Source organism: Nyctibius grandis (assembly GCF_013368605.1).
Source record: "Nyctibius grandis isolate bNycGra1 chromosome W unlocalized genomic scaffold, bNycGra1.pri SUPER_W_unloc_2, whole genome shotgun sequence".
NCBI lineage: Eukaryota > Metazoa > Chordata > Aves > Nyctibiiformes > Nyctibiidae > Nyctibius > Nyctibius grandis.
The window spans coordinates 5926521-5946080 of record NW_027167473.1 but is presented as its reverse complement, the minus strand read 5'-3'; the positions used below and the strand labels follow the sequence as shown (position 1 = coordinate 5946080).

The 19560-nt window shown below is 51.6% G+C and overlaps 1 protein-coding gene across 19 annotated transcripts in view; it reads left to right on the top strand.

Moving 5' to 3' along the window:
* TCF4 (transcription factor 4) overlaps window positions 1-19059 on the top strand; it is a 189356-nt gene extending 170297 nt beyond the window's left edge. For 14 of the 19 annotated variants that reach the window (XM_068424368.1, XM_068424379.1, XM_068424378.1 and 11 more), the window contains 6 exons: window positions 10-213; window positions 13457-13592; window positions 14874-15036; window positions 16566-16795; window positions 17473-17618; window positions 17748-19059. In XM_068424368.1, coding sequence (XP_068280469.1) covers window positions 10-213; window positions 13457-13592; window positions 14874-15036; window positions 16566-16795; window positions 17473-17609 — 870 coding nt within the window. In that variant the 3' untranslated portion in view covers window positions 17610-17618; window positions 17748-19059. The remainder of the gene's footprint in view (window positions 1-9; window positions 214-13456; window positions 13593-14873; window positions 15037-16565; window positions 16796-17472; window positions 17619-17747) is intronic. The other 5 variants (XM_068424373.1, XM_068424371.1, XM_068424367.1 and 2 more) reach the window with 1 other exon arrangement.
* The last annotated feature ends 501 nt before the right edge of the window (window positions 19060-19560 follow it).

The following is a 19560-nucleotide window of genomic DNA, read 5'->3' as shown; positions in this document are numbered from 1 at the left end:
TGCCAACAGCAAAGCCGCATCGAGGATCGCCTGGAGAGGCTGGACGACGCCATCCACGTGCTGCGGAACCACGCCGTGGGGCCCGCCACCGCCATGCCCGGCGGCCACGCCGACATGCACGGCTTGATAGGGCCGTCGCACAACGGAGCCATGGCCGGGCTGGGCTCCGGCTACGGCACCGGCCTGCTCTCCGCCAACCGGCACTCGCTCATGGTAAGCCGCTCGTCTTTGGCCTTGCCTTGTCACCGGTACCGAGCCCCTCGGCCCTGCGTCCGGCCTCCTCGCCCGGCCTGCTGGCGTAGCTGGGGGTGGCCAAGGGCAGATCTGGCAGGTCCTTTGCTCTTCCCACCTATTTTCCCCCGGTGTTAATTAACCTAGAGAGCTTGAACCATCTCAAAATACCACCAGATAACTCCTCGTTCAGAGTAGAGTCCAGAGGAGGGCAACCAAGCTGGTGAAGGGTCTGGAGGGTCTGAGCTACGAGGAACGGCTGAGGGAGCTGGGGGTGTTTAGCCTGGAGAAGAGGAGGCTCAGAGGTGACCTTCGAGCAGTCTACAACTACCTGAAGGGAGGTTGTAGTGGAGTGGGAGTTGGCCTCTTCTCCCAGGCAACCAGCGCTAGGACAAGAGGACACAGCCTCAAGCTTGGCCAGGGGAGGGTCAGGTTGGACATTAGGAAGCATTTCTTCTCAGCAAGGGTCATTAGCCATTGGAAGGGGCTGCCCAGGGAGGTGGTGGAGCCACCATCTCTGGAGGGGTTTAAGAAAAGCCTGGCCATGGCACTTAGTGCCCTGGTCTAGTTGCCATGGTGGTGTCAGGGCAATGGTTGGACTCGATGAGCCCAGAGGGCTCTTCCAACCTCATTGATTCTGTGAATTGGGAGGAGTTTGGGGCCAAACAGCAGGAATGAGCGCGAGCATGGAAGGATTTTTGTGTGAAGGGAGCTTGAACAGATTGTGGTGGTTTTTAGAAAGGAGCTGAATAAGAAGAGACGTAATAGAGGTACGTAGAATAACGGGCAACACAGAGGTGAATCCAGCTCTCCTATTCATCCTGCCTTATAATTAAAGAACAAGGGGACATTCAAGGAACCCGACAAAATGAAATACTTTTTTCTTCAACACACAATGACCTGTGAAATTCATTGCGCCGAGATGTAATCAAGGCCAAATGTTCAGAAGCATTCCAAATAGGATTAGGCATCATATGGAAAATGCAAACATTTAGGGGTTTATTTGACAGGATTCGGACAGGGAATTAAAAAAAAAAAGGAAAGAAAGAAAAACTTTGATGCCCGAGCGTGAGGCAACTGCTTAGGGGAAGGAAGGAGCTTCTTCTGGTGGCCAATTATTTGATAATTGCCGCGTCCCGGGGATGCCCCCGCGCTAGGCACTGTCATGATAGTTGGTGATTAGAAACTAATTAGCCTCCAGCGGTCCTGAGAGCACGGCTGTATTCAGCAGGGCCCTTCCTGAGCCTCGTGTGATGCTGGGCAAGTTCTCAAGCACCAAGGTTTGTGTCTAAGCGTGAGCGCTGGCCACCCTCCAAAGCCTTCCCGACCGAGGGCTGCCGTCTCGTAGGGAAATGAAACCATCCCAGCTGCCTCCTGCTTCCTCCCTGCGAGGAAAAAGTGGCTTTTGGGGGATCCTTCCCCAGCTATCCTTGGCCAACCAGCTCTCCCCTTCCAACCTGTCCCTTAGCTAAATATTTGCCCATCGTTTCTCTTGCTTCAGGTTCCTAAAATGTGACATCAGTTGTTAAATAAGCACCTGAGAAAGTAAAATAAGGAGGTTTTTTTATTATTTTTTTTATTGGGGCAGCTTTGTGACAGCCTCTGCTCCTCGTTAAATTAAATATTATTAAAAGTGACTAAAATATCATTGAAGCCACAGCTGAGACCGCGCCGTTTGCAAACTCGAAAGGCTCCGAGAGGTAAAAAGATGCTTTTTTTTCAGCATCTCGCTTAAATCCGTCTCCTCTCCCCTTCCCCAATAAAATTAGCATGAACCAGACATTGTTTTGCTCTCCGTGAATTCACAAAAGGAAATTCGAGATTGTAATTTAGCTTGGCCTCAGGTAATATGTTAAATACACTTGGGATCCATCGAATCGAAGGTTTGAGTTGGTACAAAGCTATTTTTTCCTCCAGTGTTTAAACAATCCTGCTTTTAATGAAGAAATCTGGCTTTATTAAAAGCCAGATCTGCGACTTACGACCGGTTCTGCATATCTGCTCTCAATCAAGAGCAAAAAAAAAAAGTTTAATTTTTGTAGCTTTGTTCGCTTTTGCATGTGTTAAACTGATGCAACATGCACCCAGGGCATCACTTCAGAGACAGTTTGTTCCATAAATATGTGGCTCCTCGCTTCAATACCAGATGTAGGTGAAGTTTGATTGAAACAACAACAACAAAAAAGCAGCAGCGATGAGAAATGGAAGCGCTGGTATCATGCTTCTAAAAAAATAGGTTTGTGTTTGTAGGGATATGGAGACACTTGGGTTTTTGGGGAGGAATGCGACGGGGTCTGGCTGGTTTTATTTGGATTTTGCTAAATAAGTAGATGGTCAGAGCAAGGTAACGGAGCAGAAAAATTCAGATGCTTTTAGAGCTGCCCCAAACAAGCCAGGGATATTTCTCTGGAAGTTCCCAAGCAGCATTACTCACTGTCTGAAACCGTAACTTGGGTGAAGGAGTCGGGCCCGAGAATTTCTTTTGGAAAAGTGGTATGAATTTTGAAGGAGAAAAAAAAAAAGAGAAGAACAAAGGAAATAGTTTGGGAGTCGAGTCAGTCTGAAGTTAGCCTTTGACCATTTGATACATTCCACGCTGAAAAGGAAGTTGAAGGGGGGAAAAAAAAATTGAAAAAAAAAAAAAATCAAGGAGGATACTGGTAATGTTTTCCACATTTGAATTTTAATACATGAAACAGGCTATAAAAGGCTGGCCAGCTGCAGTAAATAAAGGAGCAGTGGGAGGTATGGGCCGGAAACTTGTCGAGAGGGCTGGGGGAAGCGGCCGTGCCCACCGCGCACCTCCGCACGCTGCCGGGGCGAGCCCGGGGGGCTGCAGGCCGTGATCCCTGCCCGTACTCCCTGCCCGTACTCCCTGCCCGTACTCCCTGCCCGTGGCCCAGCAAGGAGGGCGCTTAAGCATTTACTAATTTTTCGCAGGCCCCCGGAATTCGCTGGTGTCCCTGTTTCTAATTTCCCCCGTGCCGGGAGCGAAGCGGCACGTGTTAATTCACACCGTTGACAAATAACAGCATATTTCACAGAATCACACAATCAATGAGGTTGGAAGAGCCCCCTGGGCTCATCGAGTCCAACCATTGCCCTGACACCACCATGGCAACTAGACCAGGGCACTAAGTGCCATGGCCAGGCTTTTCTTAAACCCCTCCAGAGATGGTGACTCCACCACCTCCCTGGGCAGCCCCTTCCAATGGCTACTGACCCTTGCTGAGAAGAAATGCTTCCTCATGTCCAACCTGAACCTCCCCTGGCCAAGCTTGAGGCTGTGTCCTCTTGTCCTATCGCTGGTTGCCTGGGAGAAGAGGCCGACTCCCACTGCGCTACAACCTCCCTTCAGGTAGTTGTAGACTGCACTAAGGTCACCTCTGAGCCTCCTCTTCTCCAGGCTAAACACCCCCAGCTCCCTCAGCCGTTCCTTGTAGGTCAGACCCTCCAGACCCTTCCCCAGCTTGGTTGCCCTCCTCTGGACTCGCTCCAACACCTCAACATCTTTCTTTAAGTGCGGGGCCCACAACTGGTCCCTTTGCCGGGCGTATTTGGGGGTTGTGGGGCCAGGGGGGGAGCGCGGCGATGTGACCCCAACATGGAGCAGGGGAGTTAGGGTTTGGGTTTCCCATCCCATCTAGACTGGGGTTCTGCAAACACACGTGTGCTCGGCTTTATTACCACGCATCATCCCGGTGGGACTATCCGTGATGTTGAAGTTAAGCACGTGCACGAGCATTTGCGGGGTTGAAAACGTCGTTAATTAAAATGGAGGTGGGCTCCCTTCGCCGGGTGTGTAGAAACTTCTGGGAAGAGGCACAAGTGGCTTAGAAACGGGGGTGCTGGGGGGTGTGTTGTCAGGCTGGTCATAATATTTCTGGCTTTGTGCAGGGTCTTCAAGGCTGAAGTTTTCAAAGTTGCATTTCAAGATGAAAACGTGGAGTTTCAGTTGATTTAATCTGCCCGTCTCCGGCTCTCAGGGACATGAGCTAAGGGGGTATTTCGAGCTTTAGCTGTGAATTTCCCGGCTTTCCGTGGTTCCTCTTACTTCAGAGGTTACGTGGATTGCAGGGATTTTAGCGTAACGTTTGGAATTGAATTGTAGAAAAAAGCAAAATGCTGATTTGTGCACGGGAATCTTCAAAGACACATGTTTCTTCTGTAGCGGTGCATGAAGGTATTGATTAAAATCATGAATACATGTGGATGGAGTCTGTCTAGACTTGAGTAAGGCCTTCAACACTGTCTCCCACAGCATCCTCCTAGACAAACTGCCTGCCCGGGGCTTGGATGGGTGGACTCTTCGATGGGTTAAAAACTGGCCCAGAGAGTGGTGGTGAATGGGGCAAGGTCCAACTGGCGGCCGGTCACTAGCGGTGTTCCCCAGGGCTCAGTTCTGGGGCCGGTGCTGTTCAATACCTTTATAGATGATCCAGACGTAGGGATTGAGTGCACCCTCAGTGAATTTGCAGATGACACCAAGCTGGGTGGGAGTGTCGATCTGCTGGAGGGTAGGAAGGCCCTACAGAGGGATGTGGACAGGTTGGATAGATGGGCCGAGACCAACGGCATGAGGTTCAACAAGAACAAGTGCTGGGTCTTACACTTGGGCCACAACAACCCCCTGCAGCGCTCCAGGCTGGGGTTGTTCAGCCTGGAGAAGAAGAGGCTCAGAGGTGACCTTAGTGCAGTCTACAGCTACCTGAAGGGAGGTTGTAGTGGAGTGGGAGTCGGCCTCTTCTCCCAGGCAACTAGCAATAGGACAAGAGGACACAGCCTCAAGCTTGGCCAGGGGAGGGTCAGGTTGGCCATTAGGAAGCATTTCTTCTCAGCAAGGGTCATTAGCCATTGGAAGGTGCTGCCCAGGGAGGTGGTGGAGTCCCCATCTCTGGAGGTGTTTAAGAAAAGCCTGGCCATGGCACTTAGTGCCCTGGTCTAGTTGCCATGGTGGTGTCAGGGCAATGGTTGGACTCGATGAGCCCAGAGGGCTCTTCCAACCTCATTGATTCTGGGATTCTGTGAAAAACCAGACCCCGGTACACATTATTTTAAGGAGCCCACCAGGCAGCCTCATGCTTCACACGAGGGCCCACAGGAAGAGAGCGTGTTCATGTGTATTTTTTTTTTTTTACATCCACACTAAATTAACTTATGGAATTTTCCACCCCTAGGAATTAAAGTAGCAGCTCATGAAGTAATTCAGTTATGTCATTCATACATAAACAAAAAGAGTCAAGAGGCTTGGCGTTCTTTAAAAGGGAAAAGTTGGCCTTTGCTGGTTTGTCTTTCTGTCTTTTTCTCTTCTTAATTTTTAGCACTGCTGCGTCTGTGGTTGTTTTTGCTTCTCTGTGTTTTTTAATTAACAGGTTTAATATTAATTAAAGAAAAAAACTGGACAGAATGACCTTACTGGAAGGAAAGCTGCCATAACAGGCACCAGTGTAGGGGTTTTATGTAGCACCATTTTCTGCCTAATTGGTTGACATTCCTAATGCCGCGCAATTACAGCCTTTATCATATTTTGAAATTATTTTGGAGCTATAAAGTTCATTTTGAGCAGGAGAGAAACCACCGACCGATATTTAAACGACACCTTTTCTGGCAAGCGTTGTCCTCGCACAATGGCTCCTTTCATTTCCAAGCAGCTAATTAAAAGCCCGTCGGTGGGTTTGGTTGCCCGCGTTTCGTTCCGCGCTGGGGATGGCGGGCTGGGGGTTAAGGGGCCGCTCGGTGCGACGGCCGGGGCTTGAGGTGTGCAGGGGAGGAAGGCAGCAGCGAGGGTGGTCTCCTGTAGTTTAGGACCCTTTATATCACAGAATGGTTGGGTTGGAAGGGATCTTAAAGATCATCTAATCCAACCCCCCTGCCATGGGCAGGGACATCTTCCACTAGATGAGGTTGCTCCAAGCCCCATCCAACCTGACCTTGAACACTTCCAATGATGAGACTTCCACAACTTCACTGGGCAACCTGTTCCAGTGGCTCACCATCCTCACTGTAAAAAATTTCTTTCTTATGTCTAATCTAAACCTACCCTCTTCAGTTTAAAACCATTGCCCTTGTCCTGTCACTACAGGCCTTGATAAGAAGTCTCTCTCCATCTTTCATATAAGCCCACCTTTATGTATTGAAGGGCTGCAATAAGGTTTTCTGGGAGCCTTCTCCAGGCTGAACAACCCCGAGTCTTTCAGCCTTTCTTCACAGAGGAGGAATCTCTGGATTTAGCCAATACTTAAATGAATAATCAATCAATCAATCAATGAGGTTGGAAGAGCCCTCTGGGCTCATCGAGTCCAACCATTGCCCTGACACCACCATGGCAACTAGACCATGGCACTAAGTACCATGTCCAGTCTTTTCTTCAACCCCTCCAGAGATGGTGACTCCACCACCTCCCTGGGCAGCCCCTTCCAATGGCTAATGACCCTTGCTGAGAAGAAATGCTTCCTAATGGCCAACCTGAACCTCCCCTGGCCAAGCCTGAGGCTGTGTCCTTTTGTCCTATCGCTGGTTGCCTGGGAGAAGAGGTCGACTCCCACTGCGCTACAACCTCCCTTCAGGTAGTTGTAGACTGCACTAAGGTCACCTCTGAGCCTCCTCTTCTCCAGGCTAAAAAACCCCCAGCCTGGAGCGCTGCAGGGGGTTGTTGTGGCCCAAGTGTTAGACCCGGCACTTGTTCTTGTTGAACCTCATGCCGTTGGTCTCGGCCAATTGATCCAACCTGTCCAGATCCCTCTGTCGGGCCTTCCTACCCTCCAGCAGATCGACACTCCCACCCAGCTTGGTGTCACCTGCACATTTACTGAGGGTGCACTCAATCCCTACGTCTAGATCATCTATAAAGGTATTGAACAGCACCGGCCCCAGAACTGAGCCCTGGGGAACACCGCTAGTGACCGGCCGCCAGTTGGACTTTGCCCCATTCCCCACCACTCTCTGGGCCGGTTTTTAACCCATCGAAGAGTCCACCCATCCAAGCCCCGGGCAGGCAGTTTGTCTAGGAGGATGCTGTGGGAGACAGTGTCGAAGGCCTTACTCAAGTCTAGATAGACTCCATCCACAGCCCTGCCATCATCTATTGAGCGGGTCACTTGGTCGTAGAAGGAATCACAGAATCACAGACTGGTTTGGGTTGGAAGGGACCTTAAAGATCATCTAGTCCCAACCTTCCTGCCACGGGCGGGGACACCTTTCCTCTAGACGAGGTTGCTCAAAGCCTCAAGCACACGTGGGTGCTCAAGCCCTCGCCGCCGCCGAGCCGGTGTCCCGGCCTCGCGTGGAGACGTGGCACTTGTGCTTTTTGTCCTTCATCTTCTTCTTCTTCCCCTTCCTTGTAGCAGCAAAGTCCGGCTTTGCCACTTTGGGCTCCGTTTAAATGGCTTTTGCATACAACTGGCTCGCAAACAGCCCTTTCATAAGATGTTTGGCGAGCTGCTTCGTACTCAGCTTTTTTTTCTGTAGAAAAAAAAAGTGAACTTTGCTTTTTTTTCCCTGATTTAATGCCACTCTTAATGTCTTTTTCTTTTTTTTTTTTATTAAATCCTTTCTTTTCCTTTTGATCTTATTTATAGCCGAGCCACCGGTCATATGGAAACTATTATTGTATAGCATGGAGATGAAAGGCTTTGGTGCAGTTAAATAAGAGGGAATAATTTGGCCCAATAATACACACGTACAGTGAGAGCCCGTTTGTGTCGGAGTGCCCCGCGCTGTTCCCTTTTTAATACAGCCGTAGAGGTTTGTAAGGGCTTTGCACAAATCTGCTTTATGTCAGGCTTATAAATCGTGACAACAGGGAACACGTGTTAACATGCAGCACCTTACAACTTTCTTGCTGCGTGTTTTTATTTATCTGATGGGATAACACGAGGTCATCATATTTAAAAGGGCAAAGCGTGGTGGTTGTTGCGTTTGTTGGTTGTATTGGCAAGGTAGGAGTAATCTCGTCCTAACCGTAGCCCAAAGCTGTGATCCAGGCTGTAGGTGGGAGTTTTTATTTACTTTTGTATTTAGGAAGTTAATTGTGTGTGTGAAGGCTGCACACAGAGTCGCTTCTGGGTCAGGCAGGGGCTTTCCTGGCTCTGGAGGATAAAATTTCCGTTGTCGTATACATGACACTAATGGTGGTCTTCAGGGCTGAGCTTTGGGGCCAGTGCTGGTCAATATCTTTAGAGATGATCCAGACGTAGAGATTGAGTGCACCCTCCGTAAATTTGCAGATGACACCAAGCTGGGTGGGAGTGTCGATCTGCTGGAGGGTAGGAAGGCCCTACAGAGGGATCTGGACAGGTTGGATAGATGGGCCGAGACCAACGGCGTGAGGTTCAACAAGAACAAGTGCCGGGTCTTACACTTGGGCCACAACAACCCCCTGCAGTGCTACAGGCTGGGGGTGTTTAGCCTGGAGAAGAGGAGGCTCAGAGGTGACCTTAGTGCAGTCTACAACTACCTGAAGGGAGGTTGTAGTGGAGTGGGAGTTGGCCTCTTCTCCCAGGCAACCAGCGCTAGGACAAGAGGACACAGCCTCAAGCTTGGCCCGGGGAGGTTCAGGTTGGACATCAGGAAGCATTTCTTCTCAGCAAGGGTCATTAGCCATTGGAAGGGGCTGCCCGGGGAGGTGGTGGAGTCCCCATCTCTGGAGGTGTTTAAGAAAAGCCTGGACGTGGCACTTAGTGCCCTGGTCTAGTTGCCATGGTGGTGTCAGGGCAATGGTTGGACTCGATGAGCCCAGAGGGCTCTTCCAACCTCATTGATTCTGTGATTCTTGTAGCTTTTCCCTTTGGCTGAATTATCTTGAGCAGGTTGTACTTCACACATGGCTGTGCTTGGGGACCTGCGTGTGCCTGGGATGGTGGTCGCAGAGGGGAAACTGAGGCAGAGATTTGCAGCAGAGCCCGCTTACACCTCCCATGCACGTCTGAGGGTTTGTTATTTGTTGGGATTTTTTCCGCGCCAGTCTGCGGAGCGCTGCAGCGAAGGGCTGGTTAAAGAGATGGAAAGAAATAAAATATTAATAGAACTTCAAAGGGAGTTTGATTCTCGAAAGAGAAGTATTATTTATCATCTCCACTCCTGGGCTGGGGGGAATGTTTCCTATCCTCACTCCACCTCGGGGCAGAGCTGTTGTGTGTCTTACAGACAAACCGGCGGTGCCGGGAGCTGCCAACGCCCCGAGCTCGTGGGCATCGCTGCTTTCTGTCCCCGACGTCTTGTACAGGATGGGCTTTATCTCAGTAAATCGTGTCCCCACGTCCCCTGGCAGATGGTGGCTTTCAGCCGTGTTTGGCAGCGTGGTGGTGCTCTCGAAGGTCCTGGTGAAAGCAGCTGATGGTGTTCAAAGGAGGAAAGGGAATGGCCGGCCTGGTTTAGGGGACATCTGAGGCCTGACGTTTGCTGTAAGAGCGGTAGTTTGGGTACCCACGTGGGACAGAGCCCTCTGGGATCATTGAGTCCAACCATTGCCCTGACACCACCATGGCAACTAGACCATGGCACTAAGTGCCATGTCCAGGCTTTTCTTAAGCCCCTCCAGAGATGGTGACTCCACCACCTCCCTGGGCAGCCCCTGCCAATGGCTAATGACCCTTGCTGAGAAGAAATGCTTCCTAATGTCCAACCTGAACCTCCCCTGGCCAAGCTTGAGGCTGTGTCCTCTTGTCCTATCACTAGTTGCCTGGGAGAAGAGGCCGACTCCCACTGCGCTACAACCTCCCTTCAGGTAGTTGGAGACTGCACTAAGGTCACCTCTGAGCCTCCTCTTCTCCAGGCTAAACACCCCCAGCTCCCTCAGCCGTTCCTCATAGGTCAAACCATCCAGACCCTTCCCCAGCTTGGTCGCCCTCCTCCAGACTTGTTCCAACACCTCAACATCTCTCTTGAAGTGCGGGGCCCAGAACTGTCATCCCGTCTCAGGATGCCCTGGTCCCACCTGGGGCGAGGGGAAAGCTGTCTTCAGGTTGGTCACAGTGGGTGAGAAATGGTTTGTCTTTCATGTAGGGATGGCCATAGGCTGGGCTTGCTCACTAAGCGAGCCTGGAGTTGGCCAGTTGGGAGGAAAAAAAGCTGCAAATCTCAACAAGGCAGATTGATCACGTAGTGGGTTGTAGGACAAGAGGACACAGCCTCCAGCTTGGCCAGGGGAGGGTCAGGTTGGCCATTAGGAAGCATTTCTTCTCAGCAAGGGTCATTAGCCATTGGAAGGGGCTGCCCAGGGAGGTGGTGGAGTCACCATCTCTGGAGGTGTTGAAGAAAAGCCTGGCCATGGCACTTAGTGCCCTGGTCTAGTTGCCATGGTGGTGTCAGGGCAATGGTTGGACTCGATGAGCCCAGAGGGCTCTTCCAACCTCATTGATTCTGTGTCACGGGGATTTTGCTGCGTTTTCTCCGTGGAGGTTTCCGGAAGGAGGAGCGCCGAGCTCCAAGCGCCCCATAACAACTCATTCTCTCTTAAAACCAACCACTGCTGCTTCCAGGCTTTTCTTAGTATCTCAGGCTGTAAAAATTAGACCGTCTCGACGAGGGGAGAGTTTTGTCTGTGCTGTTGCACACTTGCTTTTGGTTATTTGCGTTACGTCTAGTAGTAAAAGATTTTCTCAAGTTCCCCTTGGCAGGATTCCCTTTTATCTTTCTCGCTGCGGTCTCGACTCGCTGGTAACAATTATCCCATATTATCGTGTAAGTCTGATTAGAAACATCCCTCCATCTTTTTATCTCCTTACTTGTTGGAAAATAAAGAGCGATTTACAGCTCTGGGCCGGGTTTATCGCCCCTTTCACCCGCACCCGAGGAGGTTTCACCCGGCTGTCCCTTGTCCCCGCGCTCTCAGCTCCGATGCTGGAGCGTTTAATAAAACCTTTATTGGTGTGTTACGTGGAGTCGCGGCGCTGGCAGGGACGGCGACTCGGGTAATGAAACCCAGCGAGCGCTAATTTGGACGGGGCTCCTCGTTTCGGAGAGGCAGGTGACACGTCGTGACGGTCGGGGCGAGCGGGGGCCACGCTGTCAGAGGCTTCGCTGGCGTTACGGGGGGGGGGAAAAGTGGCAGGCCGGCGAGTGCGATCCCCCAAGTGAAAGTCGGATGCCAAATTGAAATTCCTGCGGGATTTCCGCTGGCGGGGGGGGGACGGCGGAGCCCGCAATTAAGCATATGGGCATTAAGATAATTGTCAGCTCGGTTGGCGGACATGATAGAAGACAGATGGGTGGGAGTCGGCGCGCTCGGCGGCGGCACCCGGGGAGGCGGTTTGACGGTTTACCTGCCTGAGCCGCTCTGCCGTGCTTGTCACGAGGCGTGCGGCGAGGCGGCCTCGCGGGCGGCCTCTGCGGGGGGCGTGGGGTGTGCGGGGTGCGGGGTGCGGTGCACACGGTGTGCAGTGTAAGGTGTAAGGTGCACATGGTGTAAGGTGTAAGGTGCACATGGTGTGTGGTGTATGGTGTGCGGTGCACACGGTGTGCGGTGTGCGGTGCACATGGTGTGTGGTGTGTGGTGCACACGGTGTGCGGTGTAAGGTGCACATGGTGTGCAGTGTAAGGTGTAAGGTGCACATGGTGTGTGGTGTGTGGTGCACGCGGTGTGCGGTGTAAGGTGCACATGGTGTATGGTGTGCGGTGTAAGGTGCACATGGTGTGTGGTGCACACGGTGTGCGGTGTAAGGTGCACATGGTGTATGGTGTGCGGTGTACAGTGCACATGGTGTGTGGTGTGCGGTGTGCGGTGCACATGATGTGCAGTGTATGGTGTACGGTGTACATGGTGGGTGGTGTAAAGTGCACATGGTGTACGGTGTGCAGTGTACGGTGTGCAGTGCACATGGTGTGCAGTGTACGGTGTGCGGTGCACATGGTGTGCAGTGTGCGGTGTACGGTGTGCAGTGCACATGGTGTACGGTGTGTGGTGTATGGTGTGCGGTGTGCGGTGCACATGGTGTATGGTGTGCGGTGTGCGGTGCACATGGTGTGCGGTGTAAGGTGCACATGGTGTGTGGTGTGCAGTGTAAGGTGCACATAGTGTGCGGTGCACATGGTGTATGGTGTGCAGTGGACGGTGCACATGGTGTGCGGTGCACATGGTGTATGGTGTGCGGTGTGCGGTGTGCGGTGGACAGGGCACATGGTGTATGGTGTGTGGTGTAAGGTGCACATGATGTGCGGTGTATGGTGCACATGGTGTGTGCTGCATGGTGTGTGGTGCACAGTGCACATGGTGTGCGGTGCACATGGTGTATGGTGTGCGGTGCACATGGTGTATGGTGTGCGGTGCACATAGTGTATGGTGTGCAGTGTAAGGTGCACATGGTGTATGGTGTGCGGTGCACATGGTGTGCAGTGTGCGGTGTACGGTGTGCAGTGCACATGGTGTACGGTGTGTGGTGTATGGTGTGCGGTGCATGGTGCACATGGTGTATGGTGTACGGTGTGCAGTGCACATGGTGTACAGTGTGTGGTGTATGGTGTGCGGTGTAAGGTGCACATGGTGTATGGTGTGCGGTGTGTGGTGTATGGTGTGCGGTGCATGGTGCACATGGTGTATGGTGTGTGGTGCACATGGGGTGTGGTGTGCGGTGCTCATGGTGTGTGGTGTGCGGTGCACATGGGGTATGGTGTGCAGTGTAAGGTGCACATGGTGTGTGGTGTGCGGTGTGTGGTGTACGGTGTGCGGTGCACATGGTGTACGGTGCACCTGGTGTGTGGTGTGCGGTGCACATGGTGTGTAGTGTATGGTGTACGGTGCACATGGTGTGTGGTGTACAGTGCACATGGTGTGTGGTGTGCAGTGTAAGGTGCACATGGTGTGTAGTGTGTGGTGCACATGGTGTATGGTGTATGGTGAACATGGTGCACATGGTGTGCGGTGTAAGGTGCACATGGTGTGTGGTGTATGGTGAACACGGTGCACATGGTGTGCGGTGTACGGTGCACGTGGTGTGCGGTGTACGGTGTGTGGTGCACAATGCACATGGTGTGCGGTGCACATGGTGTGCGGTGCACATGGTGTAGTGGTGTACGGTGTACAGTGCACACAGTGTACGGTGTGCGGTGTACAGTGTGTGTTGTACGGTGTGCGGTGTGGTGCCCACGGTGTGCGGTGCGCGGTGCGGCTGTACGGGCCGTCTGCGCCCTCTAGTGAAGCCGGGCCCGGTGCCACGGCTCCCGTCCCGTCCCTCTCTGGGGTCCCCAGGACTGAGCCCCCCTCACCCCCTCCTCTCTCCCCTCACGACAGGTCGGAGCGCACCGCGAGGACGGCGTCAGCCTGCGCGGGAGCCACTCGCTCGTGCCAAACCAGGTCCCGGTCCCGCAGCTGCCCGTCCAGTCCGCCACGTCCCCGGACCTGAACCCGCCGCAGGACCCGTACAGGGGTGAGTACTGCCCAGAGGGCAGCGGGGGGCTGGTGTTACTCCTAGGGGCAGCTCATCTTCCCCTTAAAGCGAGCCTAAACTATTAGGATGCCTTACAAGGCCTTGCTTACTCACTGCAGCCGCGGTATTTTGAGTATTTTATGAGAAATATTAAGGATTTTTTTTTGAAGATTAAAAGTTAGGGCGGTGATTGAGTAGGAGCAGCAGCCTGTGCCCCCTTGCACGGCCCTCAAAGGCCTGGCTTAAACCCGGTTTTAGGAGCTGCCGGGGCTGAACCGCAGGTCACCCTTCACCGAGGACAGGGGACACGCACCCAGAGGGGACGTGCACCCAGGGGACACGCACCCATAGGTGACGTGCACCCAGGGGACACGCACCCAGAGGGTACGTGCACCCAGGGGACACGCACCCAGAGGGGATGTGCACCCAGGGGACACGCACCCATAGGGGACGTGTACCCATAGGGGACGTGCACCCAGGGGACGTGCACCCATAGGGGACGTGCACCCATAGGGGATGTGCACCCAGGGGACACGCACCCACAGGGGACACGCACCCATAGAGGATGTGCACCCAGGGGACACACACCCACAGGGGATGTGCACCCAGAGGGGACGTGCACCCATAGGGGACGTGCACCCAGGGGATGTGCACCCATAGGGGACACGCACCCATAGGGGATGTGCACCCAGGGGACACGCACCCACAGGGGACGTGCACCCAGGGGATGTGCACCCAGGGGACACGCACCCAGAGGGTACGTGCACCCAGGGGACACGCACCCAGAGGGGATGTGCACCCAGGGGACACGCACCCAGAGAGGATGTGCACCCAGGGGACATGCACCCATAGGGGACGTGCACCCATAGGGGATGTGCACCCAGGGGACACGCACCCAGAGGGTACGTGCACCCAGGGGACACGCACCCAGAGGGGATGTGCACCCAGGGGACACGCACCCATAGGGGACGTGTACCCATAGGGGACGTGCACCCAGGGGATGTGCACCCACAGGGGACACGCACCCATAGAGGATATGCACCCAGGGGACACGCACCCAGAGGGGACATGCACCCATAGGGGACGTGCACCCAGGGGACACGCACCCAGAGGGGACGTGCACCCAGGGGCCACACACCCACAGGGGACGTGCACCCAGGGGCCACGCACCCACAGGGGACACGCACCCATAGGTGACACGCACCCAGGGGACGTGCACCCAGCCCGTTTAGACCTCGGCTTAAGCGCGGCCTGACGGCCTGTCCGTGTGTCCTCTCGCAGGCATGCCAACCGGACTGCAAGGGCAGAGCGTCTCGTCGGGGAGCTCCGAAATCAAATCTGACGACGAGGGAGACGAAAACCTCCAGGACGCCAAATCTTCTGAGGACAAGAAACTAGAGGATGACAAGAAGGATATCAAATCAATTACTAGGTCAAGATCTAGGTAACAGTATATAATAGTGTCGCTTCATTTAATTCCTTCACTGGATTTCGATGAAGTGAACAGACCAGGAGGAAACTCTGAGGTTTTTTTCCTGGCGTGGCTGTGCTGGCAGTACCCAGCGCCTTTCTGGGACCTGTACTCCAGGACGGCCTCAAATTCCATCAATTCACAAATTTGGCCCCTGAGCAAGTTCGCCACAATCTATAAAATTTACGCTCAAATGTATAAATTAAGCTGATATTTCTCTCTGCAAATTGGAATACGGTATGGATTTAAACTGGGACGAGGAGCTGATCCCACCTACACCTGCACTAACCAACCCTCTGCTTTGCTTTTACCTCGAAAGAAATTTATCAGTCCCAGTCCTTAATCTCTAGGTGTAAGTGGAGGCTTTAGAGGTCTTTAATTTATTTGTTAATCATATTATTTGTAAATTTTGGGGAAATATTAGTGAAGTCGTAGCTGGATTGTGTCATCAAATACACGATGCTGGAGATTTACTCTTGACGTAACCATCTGTAGGAGCGGGGCTTTCCTGTGCCTCTGGGGTATGGTGAGGAGAACACCTTTATGCTGCTGTGAGGTGATCGTAGCTCTTGTTAATTCAACAAAATTGAAGATTTAGATGTGCTTTGAAGCTTTTTGAGGCTAATATTGTTGCTTGCAGCTTTAAAAGGTGACTCCTGATATTTAGTTATACGTCTAAATCCATGTCATTAGGACTGCTGGAAATTTATTACTCCATTTGCATCCAAAATTCAAATGACATAGTGGCAATGACTCAGCAGTGGATGTGTTTCCAATTTCAAATCATCATTTTCTCTGGGCAGAAAGCAGTTTTGGTGCAGAAAGGATGCAGAAAGTCACCGTAGGGCCCTTCACAGCCAGTAATTACTTGCGTGGCTCTTTCGGTGCAGGGACTGGGGTGCTGCCCCTGGCTCATCCTCACCTTCAGCAGTAAAGTTTCTTCCAACACCCCAACGATGCTCTGCTGAAAGGGGAACGTGTCCATGCACGGCTGGCTGGTGTGGAAGCTGCTGCTGCGGGGCTGGAGCCCGTGGGATTTGGGTGCTAGGACCAGGGGGAGATGGGGCAGGTCCCCTCGCTGGGCAGGGACAAGCTCCTCGCTCCCGGGCTGGGAAGTAGGAGCAGTGCAGGGAGCCACCAGCGTGTCCTTTGGGGTTAAAGGGTGGAGATCTGCCACGAAATCAAACATTGCAGTATTGGCTGTGATAAAATATGTTACTGGAAAAAAAAAAGCTATAATTTTGATAACTAAATAAAATCGATATAAATATCCAAAGTCCTGCCTTGCAGATTGTAAAGCTTCATTACAAACTAAGGCTTTACTCAGTGTAAAATTGAAGTGGGCTGAATTTTGCCCAGGTCTGGTGGAGTAGTAACAGCAAATAATCACTCGGTGTCTGTTGGTGACTTGCAGCCCTGGTTTTGGCCAAAGCCTGTTGCAAATCTTTGCTCTGCTTCTTTCCCGCGTCATTAGAAAATGATGTGTTCCTTTTGTCTCCCAGCAATAACGACGACGAAGACCTGACACCGGAGCAGAAAGCCGAGAGGGAAAAGGAAAGGAGAATGGCCAACAACGCTCGGGAGCGCCTGCGCGTCCGCGACATCAACGAGGCGTTCAAGGAGCTGGGCCGCATGGTGCAGCTCCACCTGAAGAGCGACAAGCCCCAGACCAAGCTCCTCATCTTACACCAGGCTGTGGCCGTCATCCTCAGCTTAGAGCAGCAAGTCAGAGGTCAGTGTGTAGCTGGGGGCTACTTACATCCTTCCTGGGCTTCCCCGGGCCAAATGCACCTCGTGGGGTTGGGGGAAGCCTGGCCAGGGGCAATGGATGCAAGTTGGAGCACAGGAAGGTCAACCTCAACATGAGGAAGAACTTCTTTACTGTGAGGGTTACAGAGCACTGGAACAGGCTGCCCAGAGAGGTTGTGGAGTCTCCTTCTCTGGAGACTTTCCAGACCCGTCTGGATGCGTTCCTGTGTGACCTGCCCTAGATTGGTCTTGCTCTGGCAGGGGGTTGGACTCGATGATCTCCAGAGGTCCCTTCCAACCCCTGACATTCTGTGATTCAATGATGCTGGCGTAGCTCCTGGGCACGTTTTACGTTCTTTAGCAATAGGACAAGAGGACACAGCCTCAAGCTTGGCCAGGGGAGGTTCAGGTTGGACATTAGGAAGCATTTCTTGTCAGCAAGGGTCATTAGCCATTGGAAGGGGCTGCCCAGGGAGGTGGTGGAGTCCCCATCTCTGGAGGGGTTTAAGAAAAGCCTGGCCATGGCACTTAGTGCCCTGGTCTAGTTGCCATGGTGGTGTCAGGGCAATGGTTGGACTCGATGAGCCCAGAGGGCTCTTCCAACCTGATTGATTCTGGGATTCTATAATATTAAAACCACCTTTTGCTTCCATTCCACAGAAAGAAACCTGAACCCTAAAGCAGCGTGTCTGAAAAGAAGGGAAGAAGAGAAAGTCTCTTCAGACCCTCCGCCGCTTTCCCTGGCGGGCCCCCACCCTGGCATGGGAGACGCCTCCAATCACATGGGACAGATGTAAAAAAACAAGGCAAGTGGGTTTGGAGCCTTTTTCAGCTGTGCCCTGGGGGGGCTGTGCCAGCCAACCCCTTGTAGATGGATTTTGGGGACCTCCTGCTCGACTCTTCTTGAGTAACGAGATGTTTTACTTCTTCCACAGGTCCAAGTTGCCACATTTCTTCATTTAAAGCAAGAGACCACTTCCTTAACAGCTGTATTATCTTAAACCCACATAAACACTTCTCCTTAACCCCTTTTTTTTTGTAATATAAGACAAGTCTGAGTAGGTAAGAATCACAGACGCAAGAGATTTCAGCATTCCCGATTATTAAAACCGTGAGAGAGGAAAAAAACCCAACAAACCCACAAAAAAGTGCAACTTGAGGGACAACTCTCTTGAACATATCACGCAGAATGTCTAACGCAGTATGTTCCGAGCTGTCGGCGCGCAGCCTAGAGACTGAATGGCAATCTTCTCCACACTGTGGGACAATGCATTTGTGCCTAAACTTCTTTTGGAGAAAAAAAAAAAAAAAAGAAAAAAAAAATAATAATAAACCACGACTATAATTAATTTGTAAGTCTGCGAAAGGAAAAAAAAAAAAAAAAAAATATTTAATTTAAAATTGTAAACTTGCAATAATGAAAAAAAAGTGTACTTCTGAAGAGAAAAAAAACGAAGCGTTTTTGTTGGTGTGCTAGACAGCTAGTGTTTCTACGTCCTGGAGATTCAAAGGGAAGCTTTGCTGCCCAGATATTTACACAAAACCAGCAAACGGCCTCACGAGAACGGAAGCGATGACATTAGCCATTCCTTAGGGTAGGAGGAACAGATGGATCTTATAGACCTATGACAAATATATATATATATAAATATATATATAAATATATATGAGAAATTTAGTGACTATGGTAAGCTTTTGTTCATTTGTTTCAAGACTTTTTTGCTCCTGTAAAAAAATAGTACTGATTAACTTTTTTAAAAAGAAAAAAAAAGATTTTACTGTAAATAAGGGATTTTTTTTTTTTTTTGGTCTTATTTCTGTCCCTCTCTCCCCTGGTTTTTTTTTTTTTGTTGTTGTTCTTGTAACCTGTAGTGCCAACTCTTTGTCTCTGGAGGGGTGGTGCAGGCTGAAACACTGACCCTCACGTTGCTTCTCATTCATAATTACAAAGTAGAGAGTTGTTTCTTCGGTCTCTTGGGGGGGAGCCAGGGCTTTGGGGCCAGCAGCCCGGGCGCCGCGGGAGCCGAGCCGCCCCGCTCGTTTCCCCCACCCCACCCCCGTTATTTTTTTTGTGTTCTGGGATTTTCAGAGGTACAAGGTTAGAATGCTACAATGTTACCACTGTGCCTTCCAATGTTTCTATCATCGGAAAACATGACATAATCGAAGTGGCTGTGATTAACGACCCGATTAACGCGATAACCTGTGTGTGTAGCCTAACGAGCGTGCAGTGAGGCGGGGCCGGGACGTGGGGTGGGACGGGGAGGGGGGGGGGGGAAAAATTGCGATTTCTTTTTTTTTTCCTGTTGTTCTCTCGTTTTTAAGTGGATTATTTAAGCGTAGACCACTTGCTGCCTCCTCCTTTCTTTGTGAAATGCCAAGTCCGGTCATCACGCAGCATTACACCGAGCCTTACGAGTCCTAAAAGCATTAAGTTGCACTTTCTCGAGGAGGGGGGTTGGTAGTACAGTATTTCTCTGGCCAGTACGAATGAAGTTGTGTTGTTTTTTTTTTTTTACTTAACATATTTAATACATACTATGGCACAGCAGCTCCTCAGATAATTAGCTTTGAAAGCGTGGGCACAACGAAACCAACCTCCCTAGTGAGTCTTGACGTTGGTGTACGGAGAGTTGGTGTACTAGTGCTCCTCGTCCAGGATTTGTCAGCATCCTTTTGTCTCTTAATTCCAGGTTCTGTTTTTACAGCCACACCAACCTGGCATGGATTTGAAATCAAACCTCCCTC